Source organism: Dipodomys ordii, unplaced genomic scaffold (genome assembly GCF_000151885.1).
Source record: "Dipodomys ordii isolate 6190 unplaced genomic scaffold, Dord_2.0 Scaffold17, whole genome shotgun sequence".
NCBI classification, from domain to species: Eukaryota; Metazoa; Chordata; class Mammalia; order Rodentia; family Heteromyidae; genus Dipodomys; species Dipodomys ordii.
In genome coordinates this window covers 25,021,630-25,044,950 of record NW_012267233.1, presented here as the reverse complement: position 1 = coordinate 25,044,950, position 23,321 = coordinate 25,021,630, and the positions used below count along the sequence as shown (strand labels likewise).

The window sequence follows — 23,321 nt, the reverse complement described above, 5'->3', positions numbered from 1 at the left end:
GCTGTGGCTCAAGTGGTAGAGCGCTAGCTTTGAGCTGAAGAGCTGAGGGACAGTGCCCAGGCCCAGAGTTCAGGCCCCATGACCGGACCCAAAAAAAAAAAAGAAAATAAGTTTCTCCAAATGCTTTGTTAGGGTCCAGATTTTACTTTGCATGGTGTTCAAATCCTCTTAACATATATGTTGGGCTCTTTTCATTTACTGATGCTAAACAATAGTAATCATAGCCTGATTCTTTTACCATATTTTTACATTGTAAATATTTTCTCCTTGTAATAAAGGACACATACATGTATGTGATAGTCACATATATATATATATGATCAGAACCTATGACAAGTCACTTTGCCTTTTTCTTGATTACTTTATCGAATAGTAAATGTCCATGACTAAAGTTAGAATTACTCCAAATCACTATTCTTTTCAGAAATTAACCCTGTATTGCAAACACCAGAAGTAATTTCAAATCCTGTATAAAAAACAACTTACCAGAAGATTCCTGAACAACCATCACAAACGAATGGAAGAAAATCTAAAATCAGGGGAAAATGTGGTAGGTACTGGTCAGTATGTAATTTTTTCATTTAGTTATTTTAAGCAAAATAAAACAGAAGAAAACAAAGAACACCTTAAAAGTTCTGGGTCACATAAACAGGACAACACTTTCTGACTAATATTTCAATGTAAGAAGTCAAAATGTATTTTTTTTTGGTCATGTCAATAATTGGCAAAACGTAGCTGAATGAACAAGGTGATACTTGTAGTAGCTTTGTTAAATTAGAAAAAGATTTTGGTATTACTTTCCTTTTTCTGTTTTGCTTCTAAGATTTATTAATTGTTATTTTCTAGAATATACACTACAAAAATACTGCATTTGGAGTGAAAAACCTGGTTTTAATTCTGATTCCACTGCTTGATAATGTTAAATATGGTACTTAATAATGAAACTCCAGTGATCATTCTCTGAAGGTTGTCTTGAAGAATATAATTCCAAAATGAAAGAAAACAGCTTTCCAAAACAAAACAGAACAGCTTATCAAGCAGCCCCTCAAGTCAGAATTAACTTGTATTTATAATCCTAATAGCATATCTGAGAAAACTTGTGAAATTAAATACTAGAAACTAAGTACTAGAAAATGTTTTAGGCAACCTATTCTTTAAAAGAAAATAATAATAAAGCGTCCTCCTACAGTGTGGGTATTTTAATCCAAAATAAAAACAAGAGTTGGTATGCAACCAAAAGAGACTCCTATATAATTAAATTGGTAGAAACATATGGTGAACTGTCACTGCTGTTATTATGAGCTTCCTTTTCATACCAAGTAATTAAAGATACAAGTGTCAGTACATGAAAGAAACAGAAGCATGCAACATTCAGCAAACTTTTATGTATTTTCAATATGGAAAAATCATACATATATGCCATTTTGAGATTTCTGGTACACAATTAAATACTAGATGCAAACCAGGAGGGCCCAAGAAGAAGAATTAAGATAACTTGATACTCCTTATTAAGTTACTCTAAATTTTAGCCCTTTTGCAGTCTTAGATAGGCCCTGTCTCATCTCAACTAATGACACTAAAGATGTGTGAAGTTGGAAAGGACAATGAATTATATCACAGGCAGAGGCTAGATGGTATTTTTAGACTTACTAGAGAAATCAGACACACCAGATGCAGCACAGTCAAAACTGGGATGGCTAAAATTCCATAAGAAAGGACTACAGAACCATGTCCTGGTGGCTTACACCTGTAATCCTAGCTATTTAAAAGGCTGAGCTCTGAGGATTGTGGTTCCAAGTCAACCCAGGAAGAAAAGTCCATGAGACTTGTAACTCGAATAAACCACTCCGAAAAAGCTGGAAGTGGCCCTGTGGCCCAAATGGTAGAGTGCTGAGTGCTAGCCTTGAGCATAAGCAGCTCAGGGTCAGTGCCCAGACCCTGAGTTCAAGCTCTAATCCACCCCATCTTTGTCTGTCTGTCTGTCTCTCTCTCTCTCACACACACACACAAACTAAGAAATAAGAGGCAGAAAACAAGTTCTTGCCTGTCAAGTGGCTGGTTTTAAAGCCAATGATGGAAGTTACAAATTCAGAGTGCTGTAAGTAACAAGAACCTAACAGGGATAGTGTCACCACAGCAGGTTATCATTAATAAATTGGGGCACTTATGTTAAATCTGAGGGCTACCCGGGACTCTCTTTCAACAGAGCCATTCAGAAACTTGCTACCAAGAACAGAAACTGCAGGGGGAGTCTAACTGTCAACCTATGTGCATACATATCTGGAATACCAAAGTCTGAGCTGCCCATGTCCGCTAATGCTTCAAGAATTCCTGGTTAGGAGTGTGAGGGGCATCCTGAAGCCCCTGACACACTGCCAGTGGGTTATCTGTGTCCACCTGTCCAACAGAGACCATCACCGTATTAACACTTAGTACTCTGAAAACTTCAGTGTTAGCACTAGCCACATGTACCCAACACCAAATCACAGCTCGGGAAACGCCAGCTCCACCGATAATTACGAATGAAAAAACATGGCTAGGTGGGGAAGAAAATACTAATAATAATACACTGATAATAGGAGTAATTTTAGAATCAGTAGCCTTTTGGGAATCTGATATGAAAGCCTTCTCCCACATGCTCGCTCATCGCCGGAGGAGCCCGATCTCCCCAACTCCTTCACCTGTCGGATAAAGAAGGAGCAGGCCTGAGAACGCAGCTTGTCCGCGGTGTGCGCGGTGGCCGCGGCCAGCATGGAGCGGCGGTCCCTGGAGGTCGGCCCCCTCAAGTCCTCTGGCCCCGCCCTCGCGCCCTGGCCCCGCCCTCGAGCCCCGGCCCCGCCCCCTCTCCCGCCAGTCACCCGGGAGGAGCGAGCGCGCGGGTGGCTCCCCTCAGGAGCCGCGGGGAGCCCGGCCGCGGCGTCTCCCGGAACGGCTCGGAGACCCAGGAGACCACGTGTGTTTTGTTTTTGTTCTTCCCCTTAATACTCCGGAGCAGCCACCAAAAGCACGGTCACCCCGCTCCACAGACCGGCCCTCCCCAGCCACCGCCTTCATCATCTCTGACGTCACGGCCGAGCCCCGAGGCTGGACAAGGGGAGGTTGGGAGGGGGGCGCGGGGGGTGGGAACAGGGATCACCTCGCTGCCGGCAGTGCTCCACCTGACAGTGCTGCCCAATGTCCAACTCCGCCATCTTTCTAGCGCTGGAAAGGGCGGGGCGGAGTCCAAGGGGCGGGGCAAGCCTGCGCGCGCAACTCGCGCGGGGCTCGGGGAGCTCGGGGGCGGAGCCTGCCGGGGGGCGTGGCCACGCCGGAAGCCGGGCGTGAGTGCTTGGTTGCGGTGGCTGAGAACTACGTCTCATTTTCCAAAACCGAACGTTTCTCATTGGTTTCTTATGAATCCCCCCTCTCTTTCCCTCCCTCCCACTCGCTCCATCCCGCTCTCCTTCCCTCCCTCCTCTCCTCCGTTCTATGTCTTTGGAGCTTTTTGTGAGTCAGAGACTGTAGCGCCAGGTGTGACTGGGATGCAGGGAAAGAGAGGCCTGGGTAACGCAGTTCCCGACTAATCCCAGACCACGCTGTCTCGATGGTAGTTAACGCCCTGGTGAGCTATAGAGGGTTTTTCAGCATGTAAGAAAAAGAAAATCCAAAGCCTCTTGGGGTCTCGGGTGTGTACCAAGCCCAGGGGGCCCCTCCGTTTAGGGAGCACTGTCTGAAATTTAGTTTGCAGGGCTTCCCCGGGTTGATGGGAGGCTGTGGTAGGCTAGAAGAGCCAGGCGTCCGGAATGTAGGGGGTAAAGGAATGGAATTGTGACACCAGACACCACCCTAGAGTGGACAAGTGGCACTCAGCTATACTCATGACAGGAGCTGAAGAGGTATCCAACACCTATGTGTGTTTTGGGAGTCCTAAAACAGGATTTGTTGAGGAAGGAGGAAGGATGGGATTGAGAAGAAAGAATTATCTCAGGATGTGCTCTTGAACAAGTCCTTTGAAGATTTTCAAGAAAGAATTGGCTTGGATATCTGGAGAAACTTTAGGTTTTTGTAAGATAGATATTCCGGATTCGTTAGCAGCCCCCCCCCCCCCGCTCAACTCCCATACTGGAGACTGAATTTAACCTTGCTCACAGGTACTCTACCACTTGAACCATGCCTCTAGCCCTCCTTTTTACATTGGTTATTTTCTAGATAGGTTCTCACTTTATTTTCCTTTGGTCTGGGCTGCCTTTCTCTTATTTGTGCTTTCCCAAGTCTCTGGGGACAACAAGCTTGCCACTGTGCCAGGCTATTGTGGTTCCCCCATTGCTGGGGTAACAGATGTCCACTATGCTCCCAATTGTTGCTTGAAATGGAGCCTCACAAATTTTTGTGCCTTGGCAGACCTAGAGCCATGTTGAAAAAACTTGATAATGAAAGCTAAATGATTTGGGCAAGAGCATGACTCAAGTAGGTACTGCCCAAGAAGAGGCCCTGGGTTCAGACCCAGTACCAGCTACAGTATAATTCCACTTTTATATAAAATTCTTCTTAAGATGACTTTTTTCTTGTTCTTTCTCATAGGGCAATCAAGTCCTGTTGCTATTACATTCTGTCTTTTCAAGTTTATACCAGTCTTGATGTTGTGTTTGCCCAATTATTAACTGTTGTTTGTCTTCCCCTTCTAAGTTTTATGCTTTAAGAAGACAAGAGCTCCTGTGTCTTTTGTATTATTATTGCTCTGAGTTTGTGTTAAGTTAGTGAAATAAATAAATCTTTGCTTAATAAATGATTAAAAAGACTACTTTTAATCCTCATGCATTTGCCAATTTGAATTAGTACAGGTTTTCTATACCTGCCCCTGGTTGCCTTACCTCTGTCTGCATCGGTGCTCTGCTTTGGAATGACTTCTCACCCAGTTTTACAAATCAATTCTTACACATCCTTGAGAGTCAGATTTAAATGGCATCATTTCTCCAAGGCTTACTTTCCTTTGTCCCACTTTAAAGGTGTCACTCTTTTTTTCTGGGCCATAATTATGTTTTATCTATACAACTTTCATAAGCTTAGTTATTTTTGAATAATATTATTATAACTAGTCTTATGCATATTTCCTCCCTTACTGGACTAGGTAGTACATACATATTATATACACACATATATTACATACATACGTAATTATGGCCTGATGGTTGATGTTATATGCATTGTGATAATTCTGTCAATCTGTTATAATGTCATTAAGGCAAATAGTAAGCTGTTGATAAGTCTACGAATTAACTGATGTTTACATTTATTTTCACTTCCAATGAAGACAGTAATTTTTCTCAGGGTTTACAATGGAGAAGTGATCATAATCTAACTATCTAAAAGAGTAATGTGACTATATACAGGACAGAATGTAAATTCAGGGGAGAAATGCAAAAAATACTCAGATCAGCACTATTTTCTATAGCTCAAACTGAAAATAAGCCAAATGTTCACCAACATAACAGCAGTAAAGATAAACAAATCATGAGACAAACAATGTCATCCTTTACCAAAGGGAAATCATCCTGACTTTACCTTCAATAAAGAACATAAATGAAACAAAATAAAACAGGATGTGGAAAAACAGAAGGCAGGCACTCTATATTTCCATAAAAAACCCATAGGCTCAAGTTGTCATTGCTAAATTATTTAGGAATTGGTGAACAATGGTGTCAGTCAGTACCTGTGGAGGCAAGGAAGGGGTTTGGTGGAAGGCACAGAAGGTGGCAGTGTGGACTTTTCCAGACCCATTTTTAAGACTCAGCTTGTAATTATACTCATGTTCTCTGTAAAACACGGTTAACTGTCATTGTATATTTATCCACTTTTCTGTAGATTGGTTATGTGTTGTAGTAAGAATTTTTTTAAGTAATATGCTAGATAATGGGAAATTATTCTAGTTAAGGGTTTGGTATATTTAGACAAAGGAGAAGAGAATGATATATAACTACATTTAAAGCTACTCTCTTAGTATATGTGTGTGTGTGTGTGTGTGTGTGTGTGTGTGTGTTACTGAACATTGAACCTAGGGCCTTTCTCAGACAAGACAAGGACTATACCACTGAGCCAAATCCCCAGTCTATTTTATTTTTAATTGGTTAAAACAGTAATTAATTCTGGCTTGCATTTATCTGGTAACATCAATAGAATATAAACTTAGCCAGGTGCCAGTGGGTCATATCTGTAATTCTACTCAGGAGGCTGAGATCTGAAGCATTGTGGTTCAAGCCAGCCTGTGCAGAAAAGTTTGAGATTCCAGCTCCAATTAACCAGCAAAAACAGTGTGTCACAAGTTGTAGAGTTCCAATCAGGAGCAAGAGAGCTAAGGGAGAGTTTGAAGGTCTGAGTTTAAGTCCCACAACAACAAAAAAAATCCACAAATTTAGTAATATGATTATTTAATATTAAGATTACTTAATAACATTCACACTTTAAATGAAATGAAAAAATGCCTAAATTATTGCCATTATTTGAAGAAAATCCAATATTGTTATTTTATTTCTAAAATTCTATATTATAATATCTGGTGTATGCCTGTAAGCCCATGTACTTGAGAAGCAAAGTCATGGAGATTAAAGAGTTCAAAGCCAGCCTGAGCTTCATAGTGAGACCCTGTCTCAGAACACCAGAGGATGTAGCTCAGTGATCAGCTGTGTAGAATGTGCAAAGCCAAGAGGTTGATGCCCCTCATTGAAAAAAAATTCATACTACACTCAGGTAAATATTTTTCCAAATTTTATGTTCTATAACACATTAACAAATGTGGATAAAATAGGATCAGTTATTGATCGAAGCTATTTCTTAATTTCTTCTTAATTGAATTCTTTTATTTTGTTGTTATATAAAATTTTACAATTTGTCATGAACCAGCAGGTGTAACAGTGTGAATTATTGTTTGGCAAATATTTACTTCTTTTCCCACTCACTGAGGGCGGGGTGTAATTTGTCACCTCATAAATTCTGGATATAGTTATGTGAATTGCCTTGACCTACTAGAATGTTGAAAGGTTTGGTTCACATACAGTCATAAATGTGCTTCTGTGGTTTGACTTGTTCTCTTGAGAGCCACTAAGAGAAGAAAGTGAGCTGTGAAATTATTGCTTTTCAGTGTAGGCCCTAAATTAACACATCTATGACAGACCTCAAAGCCACTTAGAACCCATCAATCCCTGTCTACCCCAGCCAGACAAATCTAGCTATAGGTATGTGAGTATTCATATATAATATTATTGACCAAATTCTGGATTTTGAGGGTGTTTTGTTACACAGCATCACCATACTGATAGCTGAATAATTCACAAAAGTGAGATGCTCCCATAATTTGCATGACAAAAAATTATTTCTTCTATCAGTTTATTTTACCTGTCAGGCCCAGTAACAACTCCTTTTTATTTTATTTATAAAATGTTATTATAAAGGTGATGTCCTGAAGAGTTACAGTTACATAAGTCAGGTAATGAATACATTTCTTTTTGGACAATGTCACCCCTTCCCTTGCTCTCTCCCAGTTTTCCCCTCCCATCTTCACCTACAAGTTGTATAGTTCATTTTCAATATAGTGTTTATCGAGTGAGTACTACTGAATTGTCTTAACAATTCTTGAAATATCAAATGCAAACTTTAATAATGCTCTGGTTAGTCAGTATGTGCCCAGCTAGATATTTTATTTCATTTACTCTTTAAACAATATTGAAATAAACTGGATTATAAAAATGGCTGAATACCTGTCAGCATCTAAAGCTACTCTTCTCCTTCAGCCCCCACTGGTCTTATTCATATAGTTACCAACTACTACTCTCTTTCCCAGCCTTATGGACCAGTCCATTAGCTTCAAATACATTGCTCCTTCCTCATCTTTCACTTCTCAAGAGAGGTTCTTAGGATCTGCTGCAGATTAAATCAGCTCTTTTGCTTCATGTATTGTTTTTCTGTTGTTCTTAAAAGTTAAAAGAAAGGTAATGGCTTAACAACATCATCAAATTATCATCTTCAAGTTCTGTGGGCCAATACATCTTATGTATTGACGGGATTGCATTCCTTCTGAAGACGCTAGGGATGAATCCAATTCCCTGTGTTTTCTAGCTTGTGAAGACCTTTTGTATTTCTTTGCTTCCAACTCCTTCTTTTATCTTTAAGACTAGCAAGGAAGCACCCACAAATCTCTCTTCCTCTCTGCATTCCTCCAGATTCTCTTTCTGCCACATTTCCTTCTCTGGTTGTAACCCTTCCACTGTTGTTTTTCAAGGATCCTTGTGATGATTACATTAACACACATGGATATTTCAGGGAAATCAACCCATCTTATGAGTCTTAATCACACCTTCAAAGACAACTTTGGGGACACTATTTTAACCAACCAATATACATTCTTAGTTTTCCTTATAATATTCGTCTTGATATCTAAATTTATATTTGCTTGATTATTAATATCTGTCTTCTCTGGACAACTTGAGGATAAAGACTGTGTCTTACTCATGATATCTATAGCTTATTCACCAGTGTCTGACAACTGGTCAAAGTTTCAAAATGTGTCTGAAGGGTTAATTCCATTTTGAGGCAGTGACCATTTGTTGCTTGTTTATCTCAGCTAGCAGAGCAACACGTGGTGGTAATCCAAACACCTGGTTATGTGCCTTTATAAGCCCTGCAAATCCTTAGCTTGGAGCTCTCCTCCTAGGCTCCTCTGTGTCGGATTGTTAAGACTAAGCCCGAGCTGCAGCCCATCTAAATAAAACCTTAAAACAGCTGTAAAGTCTGACTCTCAGAGGTCTTCTTGGTGGGGTCCTGCGACTTGGGCACAACATATTTGTGTACTAAATTGGTGAATGACCAAGTCAACATTGACAAACAGCCACCTGCAAAGCTGTTAGGCTATGGATGAAGATTAATAAAAAGATTATCTTCAGAACAAAGAGCATGACTTACCATGACTACCATTTTAGTAGTCATGATAAGTATACATAAAATTATTTTGAAGTGATGTCTTCAATTGCATTTTGGCATGAGCTATATATTCAATTATAATTAGGGTAATTACAGAAAACTTAAGATGATGCAATAACAGCTGCTTCTAACATTATTCCTTAAAATTTGTACCAAAGAAAAGGAATGAAATATTTACAAATATGAATTATTTTCTAGAGATAATATTTTCAACATGAGAAAATGTCAGCTTCTTTCTCTAGTATTGGGTGCAATGGATAGCCAGTTTTTCTTTGGCCTAGTTAAGATGGGTCAGATATTTGTGAGAACTTTTGTAAACTGATCTGATGATGAATAGAATTCTAGGTACCACTTCTGCATTGCCAGGATGATGATACAGATCTGTGTCGCCAAAAATTAGTTTCAAATATTTTTAATGTGGTACTATCACTTAGAGATATTATCATCTGTGTTGTATTTCTTCATTTGTTTGTTCACTTGTCCTTCTTTCCTTCAACAGCTATTGATAGAGTGCTTACTGTGTGTAAGACTTTGCCCTGGAATGAGAACACATTAGTGAACAAAACAAGCACAATCTCTGCTGTCCTGAAGAGCATTTGGGTGCAGAGGGGAGGTAAAATCAACACAGTAAAAAACAATAACAACCAAAAAACCAACCCACCAAACCTGCTATATAATAGATGGTAGCTGTGTCATGGAGGAAAATAATGCTGGAAGGAGCTAGGAGCTCTGTGGGTGTTTAGGTGCTCAAGACAGGATTGCTCTTTTAAATACAGAAGGGCCAGGTGAAAAGGCAATAAGTCAAGCTGGGGGAGTGAGCACAGTGGGTACCCAGGAACAGGAGTCCAGTGAGTAAAGTGTGGGCCAAGATTGCAGAGAGAGTGTGCTGGCCAAAGGCAGAGGGGTGAGGGCAAAAGGGGGTGGGCAGGAAAGGACAGGATGTATGGACAGGGACATACTGTGAAATAAAAGTACTGACAAAAGAAGGCATGACAGCAGGTAGAAGCATAAATACACTTATGACAAAGCACTTTTTAAAACATTTCTTTATTGCAATAATGGAAACTGAACTCAGGGTCTCATTTGCAAGCCAATGCTCTACTACTTGAACCACACTCCCTGAGCTTTTAAGTTTAGGGTTTTTTTTTTAAGGTTGGATAATGGCCTTTTGCCCAGGGCAGTCCCAGACCACAATCTTCCTACCTTTGCTTCCCAAGCATCAGGTATTTTAGATGTGTGCTCCCATACTTGGCTCTAAATATTGGCTTCTAACTGGAAGGAGGTAGGAAGTCATTGCAGGGTTTTGACCCTGGCTGTTTTATGAAATGAATGTGGCAAGGTGAAGATGTTTGTAGACATCCACTGGAAGAAATCTAGTTGAGAGATGACTGTCACTCAAAACATAGTTAATAGTACTGGCTGTAGCAGTTAGAATTCTTTAATAGAAAACTCGTGGGATTTGCAGGTAGCTAGGATGTGGGACCAAGAAGACTATAAGGATTTTTTGGGGGGAGGTCGGTCATGGGGCCTGAACTCTGGGCCTGGGTGCTGTCCCTCAGCTCTTCAGCTCAAGGCTAGTGCTCTACCACTTGAGCCACAGCACCACTTCTGGCTTTTTTCTTATGTGGTGCTGAGGAATCAAACCCAGGGCCTCATGCATGCAAGGCAAGTGCTCTACCACTAAGCCACCTTCCCAGCCCCCACTATAAGGATTTTGAACTTAGATAAATGAGGTATGAGGAGGAGGGGAGCAGGAATGAAGAGTGTTTCTGTGTTTCTTGATTAGATAGAGGTATCATGTGATTGTACTCATGTATAACAGAATTCTAAAAGAAGGTATAAAACATCACCTTCAAGCATGCTGTGTAATAACAGTGACATTGAAGTAGAAGGATACAGATCATTCTATATCATTAAATGAGTGGAGAGGAAAACATTTTCAGTAAACAAAACAAAACACACCACAGGTTCTTTCATTTCTTTCTGATTAGGATTAGACAAAGGCATGAGAAATATGGGTAAAAGAACTATCCAAACAAAACTCAGCCACAGGTACTGTATATTCTCATTGTGTGTCAGGGCAAATTTTTGTTTTCGCAAGTTTTTTTTTAAATGACTACTTTTGTACTCATTATTGTTATCAAACATTCCATATTTGTTTATAAGGATGGAAAGAATGTGTACATGCTTGTTGAGCAGCTTAATAAATAACTATTTGATGATTATTCTGCAGTATGTTTAAAGGACAATTTTTCTTCTGTTGCTTTGGAGAGCTCATTTGGCATTCTAAAAATGGATGCAATTTCAAAGGGTGGCCAAAATGTATCAATTAGTTTGACATCGAGGTCTTCTTAACAGATCTATAAATTTCCAATTTCCTTTGCCATCTTAACCATGCTAAATCACCCAGAACAAGATCATTCTTTTGAACAACAGCCTCCTTATTAGCCAAGATCAATTGAGACTAGAAAATGAAAAATACACTAGACACTGAGAACTCTTATGAAACCACGATTTTGAAATGTATATTGAATGAAGATTAATGTGTTATTTTCATCTTCTAAATCATTGATTTAAAATTTTATTTTCTACATCCTACTGCTGGATTAAAAACTAATATATATTTGGATGGTTTACTTGCTTGCAAGCATTATCCTTTCCCAATTGATTTTATGCATTAACAGAACGAAATGATTTTTAATTTCAAATGAATCTCCCTTTGCATACTTTATGTGGTTCTAAAAATGCTGCCTACTAACTTGGGTAAAATATTTTTCCCATTGAATTATGAATTAGTGGGTAGACTATTTTAACTGCTGATTTATTTTTATGTAAGGGATTCTTGGCATTGTATGGCCCTATGGCTCCTGTATGATCTGGACTCTGCTTACTTTTGAATATAATCGCCTCTTCTTCTTCCTCCGTCTTCTCCTCCTCCTCTTCTATATCCAGGTCCCAGCCATAATGGCTTTTCTTCAAACTCCAACACTTATGCTCAGGATTGAACTTATTTTTCATGATATGAAAAGTCAAACATTCTCCACACAGCACATTTAGTACATTACTTTCTTAAGTGTCTTCCCTTAACTAGAAAGTAGACTTCAAAAATACATGGATTATTATCTACCTGCTATTAAATCTCCACATCTAGAGCCATGTTGACTATATAAAATTTACTCAGATAATGATAAATAAATGCATAAAGGAAGGAATGCGCACTTTCTCACATCAAAACACAAATTTCTTTTCTGTAGACTTTGTCAACTTCTATTTATTGTTCAAATTACAACTTAAATGGCACTTTAATATTTTTTTCAGGCTAGTCTTCTTTGATCACAAGATAAGACTAGGTTCCCCAATTTTATTCTTAAGAGTTCCCATATTTATTTTTAAAACTTATTAGAATTTCAACTTATAAAAACCCATTGTTTTAGAAATAATTGATTTAACTTCTAAGTTCTCCACAAAGCTTAAGTCCTGTTGAAATAGAGAACTATTCCAATCTTCTAAATCATATCCCCTCTTACTACCCTCAATGCTGGGGACAGAAATAAGAATATGAGGGGCTGGGTAGGTGGCTCAGTGGTAGAGTGCTTGCCTTGCATGCATTGAGGCCCTGGGTTCGAATCCTCAGCACCACATAAGCAGAAAAAAAAAGCCAGAAGTGGCGCTGTGGCTCAAGTGGTAGAGCGCTAGCCTTGAGCTGAAGAGCTGAGGGACAGGGCCCAGGCCCAGAGTTGAGGCCCCAAGACTAGACCCCCCCTCCAAAAAAATAAATAAGAATATGATAAATGAATACATAGATGAAAGAATGGTTCCATGGCTACTTATTTCAACTTCCACTTCTCTTGTTCAAAGTACTCCCCATCCTTCAAAAAAGTGTAAATTACCAAACTACAACAGACAGTTTTAACATAATGGACAAGTTAAATGTACTCCATCACAAATTCAGTAATACTTGTAGATCTACTAAACTTAATGCATCATTATAATCCCTTTACCCCAAATGATTCAATTCAACAAATATTCAATGAATTTCTTCTCAACCTAGGATATACAAGGTTGTGTAAATAGTAAGAAGGTTTTTGTTGTTGATTGTTTGAGCCAGGTTCCTTTACTGAGTCAGGGTCTCTCTACGTAGTCTAGGCTGGCCTTGAACTCATGATTCTTTTGCACCAGTTGCTAAGATTCCAGGCATGTATCATCATGCTCAGCAAGACCACAGACTTTAAAATAGAAATATCTTCCACTTTCACTGCCTGTGTGAATATGACAAAGTTACTAATTGATACTTGGTTGGTCAAATAAGAATAGAAATATCATTTATCCAGAAAAGTGTAATCTAGTAACGTTTTCACATAGGTGTCTTTATGTAATTATAACTTAATCAGAATCTTATCAGCACAAAAATAAAATCCATTGAAATAAAAAAAATAAAAACACCAATTTTGTAGAGTTCATGTAGAGATTGTTGATGATGCAGGCAGCATGCTTGCCACGGTGGACATTCAAAACATTCCAACTGTAACTACTATCCCTACAAGGAAAGCCCCTAGAGGGCAGAAGATGATTCCATGTCTAGCCCTTTATACATAGAGCACACTCCATAAAGTTTACATCGATTGCCAGCAAGAGGAACTGTAGCAGGATAAAATGCAATTAAGAAAACAAGTCCCCAAATAAATCCATGAAATTTTTAGATAATAATCATTTTTTTTAAATGCTACTACTCACAAAGTAAGAGCAAAGCATGTGTTGCAGACCATTTGTGCTTTGGGTGGCTATATTCGTCAGTTTTATTGTTGCTGTGACTCAAATGCCTTGCCATAAGTAATGTAAGGGTGGCAGAATTATTCCAATTATAGTTTCAGAGGGCTTGGCCCATGGTTGCTGGGCCCCATGCAATTGGGCCTGTGGTAGAATATAGTATTGGTAGCATGGCTGCCATGAATCAATGATGGTGACAGGGGAGGACCAGACACCTCTAAAAAACCAGTCCTGGTGACTTACTGCCTCCATGCCTTCATATTCTATAGTTTCTAAAACCTCCCTGAATAGCTCCACTGGGGACCAAGAATGCTAACACTGAGCCTAGGGTGGACATTTCATATTCAAACCATAGCAACCACCAGTAGGAAATGATGGGAAGTGGCTAGTTGTGGCTGTTGGGAAATGGTAAGTTCATATGCATGGTTCATGAGTCTCAGCTCCTAGGAAAATGTTCAAATCCTTTAGTGAAATTTGATGTTGAATGTACAGTGTTAGATAAAACTGGCTAATTTGTTATAATAGCAGATAAAATTGGGTTATTGATCTTAGATATCAAGATGAATTTGTCATGGTAATGGATGTTTGCCCTTTGGCAGTGGACTGGTAATGAGCACAAATAGATTCTGATACTGTTACAATGTTGCGCAAAAAGGGCTGTGCTGTGCAATGTACCATGTTAGTTTTTGTAAACTGAACCATAGACTAAATTGCACAGGTCACTCCTTTTTGGTGCACTCAGGGAAGGTTTTCAGTTGTGTGGCATTATTCATAATCATTATGTATTGCTGTCCTTTTGCCTGACCAAAGTCGGCTTGCTGCTCTAAGAGTAGGACTGAGATAATGAGCATGATCAAAAGAATTTCTTTTTTTAAAAGATTATTCTCCACATCGTTAAATTAGGTGTCTCTATAAAGGCATTTGACAAAGATCCAAACACAGGAGTAGCACCCATTTGAATTTTCTTATCCCTCCCCACCCTATGAAAATTTGGACTCAGGACCTTACACTTGCTAGGCAGGCAGTCCACTATTTGAGCCACACCCCCAAGCCTAAAGATTTTTTTGTTTTTGTTTCTTACCCTGGCAATCATGCAGAAAGTTTCAGATTTGTAATTACAGAAGTAAAGCCAGCCACCACATACACTGAGAAGCTCTGATTGGCTAGCATCTCCTTGGAGTCACATAAAGATGATCTAGACTCACTGGTAGCAACAAGCCCTCAGACACACACATCAGCCTGCCTAGATGTACTGAGGCAGGGACCAGACCAGTCAAGCATACTGAGCTAGCAGCTCCTTGCTTGTCCACTCTCCTTCATGTGCCAGCAAGTGTCCCGGAAGTCACACACACACACACACACACACACACACACACACACACACACACACACACACACACACACACACACACACACACACCCCACCCCTGGATATATCCAGGTAGGCAAGAACACTTCCAAAGGCCCCTGGAATATTGGTTTGCTTGTCTCTGAGCTTCTCACAAACGAGGGCTTCATCCCCAGTAGGGATCAAGCCGCAACTGGAGACACAGCCCTGTTGGGGCAACTTTTCTCGGCGCCCTGAATTCCCGGAGGGGCGTGTGGCGCCGGCTGGCCCCGGGCGGACCGTGGGGTGCCCGCCCCGCGGGGTGGCCGGGGAGCCGCGCCGAGGGGCGGGGCCGGGAGGCGGCCAGGAAATGCCCAGGGGACTGTGTCACCTGTGCCCGCCAACTTGTTGATTCCCAGGAGCTCTTCCTCTTCGGTCTGAGCCGGAGTCTCTCGCTCCCCTGCTCACCTGTGGCCCGCAGAGTTCCAGAGCAGGGTCTCCGGGGCAGATCGCCCTCTTCCCGCCCCCCCTGCCCCGTACACCCCAACTTCACAGCCATGAGCAAGTTGGGCAAGTTGTTTAAAGGGAGAGGCTCCTCCAAGAGCCGAACTGCTCTCAGCCCCCAGGAGGCCCTGGCCCGGCTTCGGGAAACGGAGGAGATGCTGGGGAAGAAACAAGAGTACTTGGAGACTCGAATCCAGAGAGAACTGGCCCTGGCCAAAAAACACGGCACGAAGGACAAGCGAGGTAGGCTGGGCCGAAGCCCCAGAGGCCTTGTCACCCACCTCCCCAGGCCTTGCGAGGGGACCCTGGCACGCAGCCAGGCAGCCAGGCTGGCTCCTAGGAGCCCGTTGACCCTCCCCAGGCCTTGGTGATTGGGGTGAGCTGAGCCAGGAACTTCCTTCCCCGGGCTGGCAAGATAAAAGGCAGTCCCCAAAAGGTCAATCATAAAGATGGGCATTCTTTTCATGTAATATTTAAACGACTCAAAATGATTTTGAGAAATCCATGATGAAAATCCCACATCGAGATTTCAAATGCAGGCAGAATCAGCATTACTGATTTTATTTTATTTTTTAGTCTCTAGAGGGAATTTGTTTATTTAGATTCTTTTTAAATGTGATGTATTTGGGCCGTCATAGATTTAGTTTTCCTTTTATTTTGAATTCTAAAAATAGTCCAGTAGATGGAATTTTTCTTAATTACTGAGTTTTCTAGAGTTTGCTCCTGGATCATAGTTCATCCTCTTGATCCTGGCACTAACCATCAATTTTTTTTGTATGTTTATGTGCCAAATCACACAATTACCTTGCATGTGAATTCCCTGTGTAGAATATGCTTATATAGTCATCTTTTTTTGTATCTTGTTCCTTGGCTGTTTAGTTGTTGATTGTGCAGTTGAAGTTCTTTAAAATCAAAAACAAGGAATTAAATATTAAGTCGCTTATCACTGGCTTTTAGCACACATGAGGGACTTTGAGTCAGTAATGATTTTTGGTGCTTCTGCTGCACCTTGAACTCTTTGTTCTTTGCTAGAGTTACTTGGTTTCTTCAGCATATTACTCCATTTATAGAAATAGATCAAAAGGACACCCATAGCATATATAAAAACCCAGTGAAAAAATGAGGTGATTTGCTCTTGTAATACCAGGTCAATGACAGACCCAGAAATAGAAGTGGCAGCACAGGATTCTCCTTACCAACAAACCCTGAACATTTGCACCTTTACGTCCAGCTTCTTTAGTCACAATGAAGCTTAAGAAGATTTAGCTCATCCTAAAAGAGGCTGTCATTATTTCCTGCAAAAGAGGAATCTTGTCTTATGGAGTTGACCTTGAAAGCCTTAAATCTTTGTCAGTAGTAAACACTGGCAATGGAAAGGCTAAGTTTTATTTTTCTCTGTAATTGCACATAACTTTTGGCTACATTTTAGCCTGTTTTAAAGCTAAGTACTGCTTTCTATTTTTACTTTTATGTCCGAAAATATTTTGGGAGGTCATTAAAAGGCAATTTTTAAACAAAGACTATGTCACTGTGGCTTGTGAAAGAGTCACTGGACATTCTTCTCTGTTTCTCCCGCTTAGGTTGGACATGCTGACATTTGCTTAGGATCTGTCAAGCATTTCCCTTTTGCACTTATTTGGATGTACATACAGCTTTGTCTGAGCTCATATTGGTTCAAAAATATGAATAAAGTTGAACATCTGCTTTAGGAGCTGCTAAAACTTTAGATTTTTTCCTTCATGAATAAAATGTAAAGTTATGTGGGGTTTTATTTCAGATATGTTCTTCAGTTGGCAGTGCATGTAAGTATATACCAAGCTGACTTTTTAAAATAAAGATTAAAAACTCAAAGACAGACAATACTAACTTCCTTAAATCAGGGAAGTTATTGATGCAAGTATCAAGAACAAATAACTAACTGGTGCTAGAAAATCCATTCATTCTTTGTTATGTATTTTGGGGAGCTTCACTGTGTGTTAGTACAAACTTGGTATTCAAGTAGCCTAGGTAGTGAGAAGAGGCTGGGTAGCGTGAGGCTATCTATAATATAAACTATGTGAAGGATTCAGTCACAGGCCTCTACATTGCAAGCACTGTCAATATAATTATATATACCAGATAACTTCATATACACTTAAGTTAATGTCTTCCATTAGCCACTTAGAATATTTTCATACAAGTAGTAAAATGAAGCCCAATGTTCTCCTTACTAAATTGTTCCAATGGTATACAATGCCATTGCTAGAAATTGTTATAATATACATTATCACCAGTATGACACAATAGACACATGCAGTTAAAGTTTTAGTTGGTCAGCTCACATGTTGTCAGGAATACTGGTTAATGGATAGCTGACATAACATTGAAAGGTGTACCCTGCAAACTACGTTCTTCAATGATCTGTTTCTATACAATAACAGAAGTTTTCACAGCACTCTATACCTTCAAAAGACATTCTACTGGTAAGATATGTTACTTTAAAATGAGCATAAATGTTAAAAGATGGATCTCATTGGAATTATTTATTTATTTTGTTGCTCGTGAGGCTTGAACTCGGCCTGGGCCCTGTCCTCAGCTCTTCAGCTCAAGGCTAGCACTCTATCACTTGAGCCACAGCGCCACTTCCAGTTTTCTGGTGGTTAATTGGAGAAAAGCATCTCACAGACTGTCCTGCCCAGGCTAGCTTTGACCCGTGATCCTCAGATCACAATCTCAAGTAGCTATCAGCACCTGGCTCTCATTGGAATTAAACACATGGAATTAGCTGACATAGTTTAATGGAAAGTTTTTACCTCCCATGTATGAATAGATGATTTAAAATAAAACACCTACTAGGTACTTAACTAATTTAACATTAGCCTGGCTTCTGAAGTTTGTTATCATTGCTGTGTTTGGTCATTGGTTCAGATAGATTGCTAACTGAGCACACCTCCTGTAGGACAGCTGATAATCTAGAGTGTCCTGTCTGCCTCAGCCTTTCAAAGGTATAGTGGATCACCTGAAAGGCATAGAGCTGGAATGTTGTTGATCCCATTTAACAGATTGGCAAGTTGTTGTACCTGTTTGCCACTGTGTATTGGTTTCATAATGTGACTGCAGAATTTAGTCTGAAACTTGGGTACATTATTATTTGTAGTCAAGTCTTATGGGAGTAGCTAATTCTTACCTTAAGCTTCTTAATGGGTTATAGTTACCTTCTATCAAAGAGAATGCTAGTTTACACAAACAAACTGGCTTTCCAACAGCTGCTATTTTGATATCCAGGGCCCTTTTGGTATTAAAAAAGAAATAGTTGCAGCAAGGTTTATAATTTAGTTAAAAATTTAGGGGGACCAGAGATAGTTATTTTTATTTTTGTTGTTCATGGGACTTGAACTCTGGGCCCGAGCTCTTCAGCTCAAAGGAAGCACTCATTCAACCCACTTGAGCCACAGTGTCACTTCTGGTGGTTAATTGGAGATACGAATCTTATGGATCTTCTTGCCCAGGCTGGCTTTGAACCAGGATCCTCAGATCTCAGCCTCCTGAGTAGCTAGGATTACATCATGAGCCACTGGCAACTGGCCTAGAGATAGTTTTAAATATACATTATTTGCTGTAACTTTCTACTTTCATATAATTTTTTCCAAGACTTTCCATTTCCTAACAAATGGGGCAGTGTAATTCTTTCTGATGGGGGCATAGTCATTGTATGTATGTACACACACACACACACACACACACACACACACACCACATTTTCTTGATCCACTCATCTACTGAGGGGCATCTGGGTTGGTTCCCATATCTTAGCTATGGTAAATAATGCTGCAATAAACATAGTTGTGCTGGTAGCTTTGGAATGGCCTTGTTTGTGATCATTTGGGTAAATGACCAAAAGTGTGATTGCTCGGTCATAAGGGAGCTCTATGTGGAGTCTTCTGAGGAACCTCCATACTGCTTTCCAAAGTGGGTGAACAAGTTGACACTCCCACCAACAATGCAGTAGGGTTCCCTTTTGGCCACATCCCCTTCAGCATCTGTTGTTATTAGATTTCTTGATTATTGCCATTCTAACTGGGGTGAGGTGGAATCTCAATGTTGTTTTGATTTGCATTTCTTTTATGGCTAGAGAGCTTGAGCATTTCTTCATGTGTCTATTGGACATTCTGTCTTTTTTGTGGAGCAGTAAGCTACTTGAGTTTTTTTTTTCTACTTTTGTCTTACTTTCCCAATGCTTCCTGACCCTTTTTACATCATGGGACCTGTGGACAATGACTAGTTGCATGCAGAGTTGGACTCTTGATTTGCCAGGCTGGTGGCCTTAGGAGCTGAAGAATATCTTAGCACACTGTAAACCTTTCCTGCTGCATGGGTTTGACAGTGTACCTAAGGGGCTACAGTTTTGAGGTCTTTCTCAATAATATCTTTGGTAAATGGCCACAAGCATTTTACTGTAATGGATATTCCAATGTAATTCTTATATAAGAGCCTGGGATTCAGTTCAAGGTCTAATGTCTAGTTCTGAGTCACTTAGCTGCTTGGTGACCAGTCACTTGGACTGTCTAATTTTCAATTTTCTTGTCTGTATAATAGAAGTGATAACATAGATCCTCAGCATTGTGAAGATGAGTGACAGTATTGTGAAAAGAACTTAGTGTTTTATAAAGAGTCACAAATGGCATATCCATGTATTCACATACACACACAACGCACACACACACGCACACACACACACAAACACACACGCACACACACACACACACACACACACATATAGAGAGAGAGAAAGAGAGAGAGAAAGAGAGATTTGTAATTGGCCTATTAAATGGCCCAAACTTTGCTTTCCTGGGATTACATTGATGAGATGCATCTCTCCCACAAAGACTTTTCATGGAAGCCACTTGTTCAGGTCTTTCTTTTCTCAACTTTTCCCTGTCACACCTTTATAGGAAATCTAAGATTTGCTCACTGGGGCCCATTCATTGTGAAAGATTAAATAAAAGATTATTAGATTTTGCCAGAGAACCACGCAGACATCCAGGTACAGAGAACAAAGAAAGGCTTATTGCCACGAAAGGGGGCTGACAAGACTCCTTCTTACAAGGGAGAAGTGAGAAGAAGCACCTGCTATTGTCTGAGGTGACCTATGTCACTTAGGGGGTTTTGGAAGGGTTAGAAGGAGCTAAGAGGTGGAGACCCTGGTGTGGATGTGTGGGCCAGGGACTTCATCATGGTGGACTAGGATTTATGGCTGCTGTCCAAATAATAAATAAGGGGTCCTGCAACTACCCAGACCTGAAGGTCATTCTAAGGGGCTTATATGGTGATAGCTGCCCCAGAGAAGTGCCATCCCAAGGTAAAGGGGGCTGGAAATTTATTATTTACTGCCTTTACTACATGGGCCTAGGAAGGGAGCATGCTAAACTGTGGAGAAGGGAAGAAGTAGACTAAGCTATGGGAAGGGAGCTCATTTCACTAACATATTGTGAGGGTGGTGAGATGCTTTTGACATACTTGTGTGATCTGACAGTGAGACTTGCCTTATACTTTCTGCTTTGTATGCCTCTTTCTCCCCTCACCCTCATCCTGCCTGCTGCTGACCTTATACAAACATAAAATTTGCAGCAGCAACTCCAAATATGTAATTATGGGAATCCAAATCAGGGTTATCAAGTGGGCCTCAGCCTGTTGTACATGTGATGTGAGCTGACAGAGAGAAACAAAGCATATTTGCTAAAGGCCCCCCTCATTATTACTATTCCTGATTTCTGTGAAATTTGGTACCACGACCATTCTCTCTCTTTATCAGGTGTCTGTCTATCCTGGTTCCATGTTGGAATTAGACATGGAACGCAGGACTGCCCGGAATAGTCTCTAAGGCAGAACATCCTCTGCACAAATAAAGCATCACACTTAGGCTGAGAGTTGAGAAGGAGGAATTTGGTTTTAGAAGTACATGATGTTAACATCGTCTGCTGTGGAGGGAGATTGTGTGCACAGTCACAGTTCCACTCTTATTCCAGTGGGAGATCCTCTGTAGGCTCGTGATTTTGCTTTATATCATAGTTGTCCCAGCTGAATTCCTCCTCTTGGACCAGGAACAGTTCAGAAGGACATTTGTGTCCCAAGAACTACAGCAGTGACTGCTGGTGGAGTGCCAAACCAGTAAGGGCAAATGAATGGCTCAGGTAAAATGAGATGACCAAAAATTGCAGGATCCTGATTGAAGTCTCCTGGGGAATATAGCTTACCTGGTGACCTCCTTTCTGAAAAGAGTTTCATGGAATGTGACTCCCAGATCCCCTGCATTACAATTCCTTTCTAATAGATATTAAAATGCTCACTAATAAGTGCCTATTCTAATCACTATGTTGTGTGGCAAGATCCACAGTTCTGAACTTTGAACAAGCAGCTCAATGATTCTTATCCCCACTACACTTGAAGCCTATGATCCATTATGAAACAAACCATTAAACTGGAGAGACTAATATCTATTTTCTTCCCTATTCCTTCTCATTATTTCTCCCTTTTCTGTCTGTCATCATTCAGATTTCCAATTGAGGACTATCAAATCAACAGTGCTCTGTTAATTCCTGAACAAATATTTGAAGAACTTCTGGAAGATTGAACCTATTCCTTAACTTACCTGAGTTAATTTTTTAGAGAAGTTCGTATGATTCTTAGGGTTGCAATTTTATTATTGACACTTTTGTTTTTAATTTGCAAAATTGCCCTTGAATTTTTTAAAAATTTTATTGTCAAGGTGAAGTACAGAGGTATCCTTGAGTTTTAAAATTTCCCCTACATATTAGTTAATTATTTGAAACTTTATTTATTGGTTACCATACATTATTAAGAGGGAATTCCATTGCAATAATTATTTTTTTTGGGTCCGGTCGTGGGGCCTGAACTCTGGGCCTGGGCACTGTCCCTCAGCTGTTCAGCTCAAGGCTAGCCCTCTACCACTTGAGCCACAGTGCTACTTCCAGCTTTTTTCTTTTTGCTTATGTGGTGCTGAGGAATCGAACCCAGGGCCTCAGGCATGCAAGGCAAGCACTCTACCACTGAATTTTATAGATGCATATATCCCTTTTCTTACTTCTTCCAGGATCCTTCAACTTTTTTCCCTTTCTTTCTCTCTTTCTTTCTCTCTTTCTTTCTTTTGCCAGTCCTGGGGCTTGAACTCAGGGACTGGGCCCTGTTCCTGAGCCTTTCTATGCTCAAGGCTGGGGCTGTACCATTTGAGCCACAGCGCCACTTCTGGCTTCTTTTGCGTTGCTTATTGGAGATAAGAGTCTCATAGACTTTCCTGACTGGGCTGACTTTGAACCTTGAACCTCAGATCTCAGCCTTCTGTGTAGCTAGAATTACAGGCATCTGGCCTCTTTGTCATCTTTCTTAGTTTCCACATATGAGAGAAAATATTTCATTTAAATTAAGCTTACTTCACTTAATGATGTCTTCTAGTTCAACACATTTTCCTGTGAATGACAGACTTTCATTCCTATTTATGACTGACCAAAACTGCTGTGTGTATATGTTGTACATGTGATCTGCAATATCCTCCAAACATCTTTGTATTGAAGACTTAGTCTACAGTGAAGCACTGTTCAGACATAGTGTTTTGGGAAAGTGAGTCCGTCATTTAGAACTCCGAACTCATAATGGATGCATCCTCTCATGGGTTCATAATTTGATGGACTATTGGAAGATGATGGACACTTAGGAAGTGTGACCTAGTTGGAGAAGTGTGTCCATTTGTATGTGCCCTTGGGGGTTGTATCTTGCCTGC

At 40.3% G+C, this 23,321-nt stretch overlaps 2 protein-coding genes across 2 annotated transcripts in view; one reads left to right on the top strand and one right to left on the bottom strand.

Moving 5' to 3' along the window:
- Zfand1 (zinc finger, AN1-type domain 1) overlaps window positions 1-3,209 on the bottom strand; it is an 11,572-nt gene extending 8,363 nt beyond the window's left edge. Inside the window, exons 1-2 of the mRNA XM_013012410.1 lie at window positions 3,137-3,209; window positions 487-529 (exon numbers count right to left, since the gene is read on the bottom strand). Coding sequence (XP_012867864.1) covers window positions 487-529; window positions 3,137-3,191 — 98 coding nt within the window. The 5' untranslated portion in view covers window positions 3,192-3,209. The remainder of the gene's footprint in view (window positions 1-486; window positions 530-3,136) is intronic.
- Window positions 3,210-15,440: 12,231 nt separating this feature from the next.
- Window positions 15,441-23,321, top strand: part of Chmp4c (charged multivesicular body protein 4C) — a 30,168-nt gene continuing 22,287 nt past the window's right edge. The window contains exon 1 of the mRNA XM_013012419.1: window positions 15,441-15,790. Within this exon, the coding sequence (XP_012867873.1) occupies window positions 15,601-15,790 (190 nt within the window). The 5' untranslated portion in view covers window positions 15,441-15,600. The remainder of the gene's footprint in view (window positions 15,791-23,321) is intronic.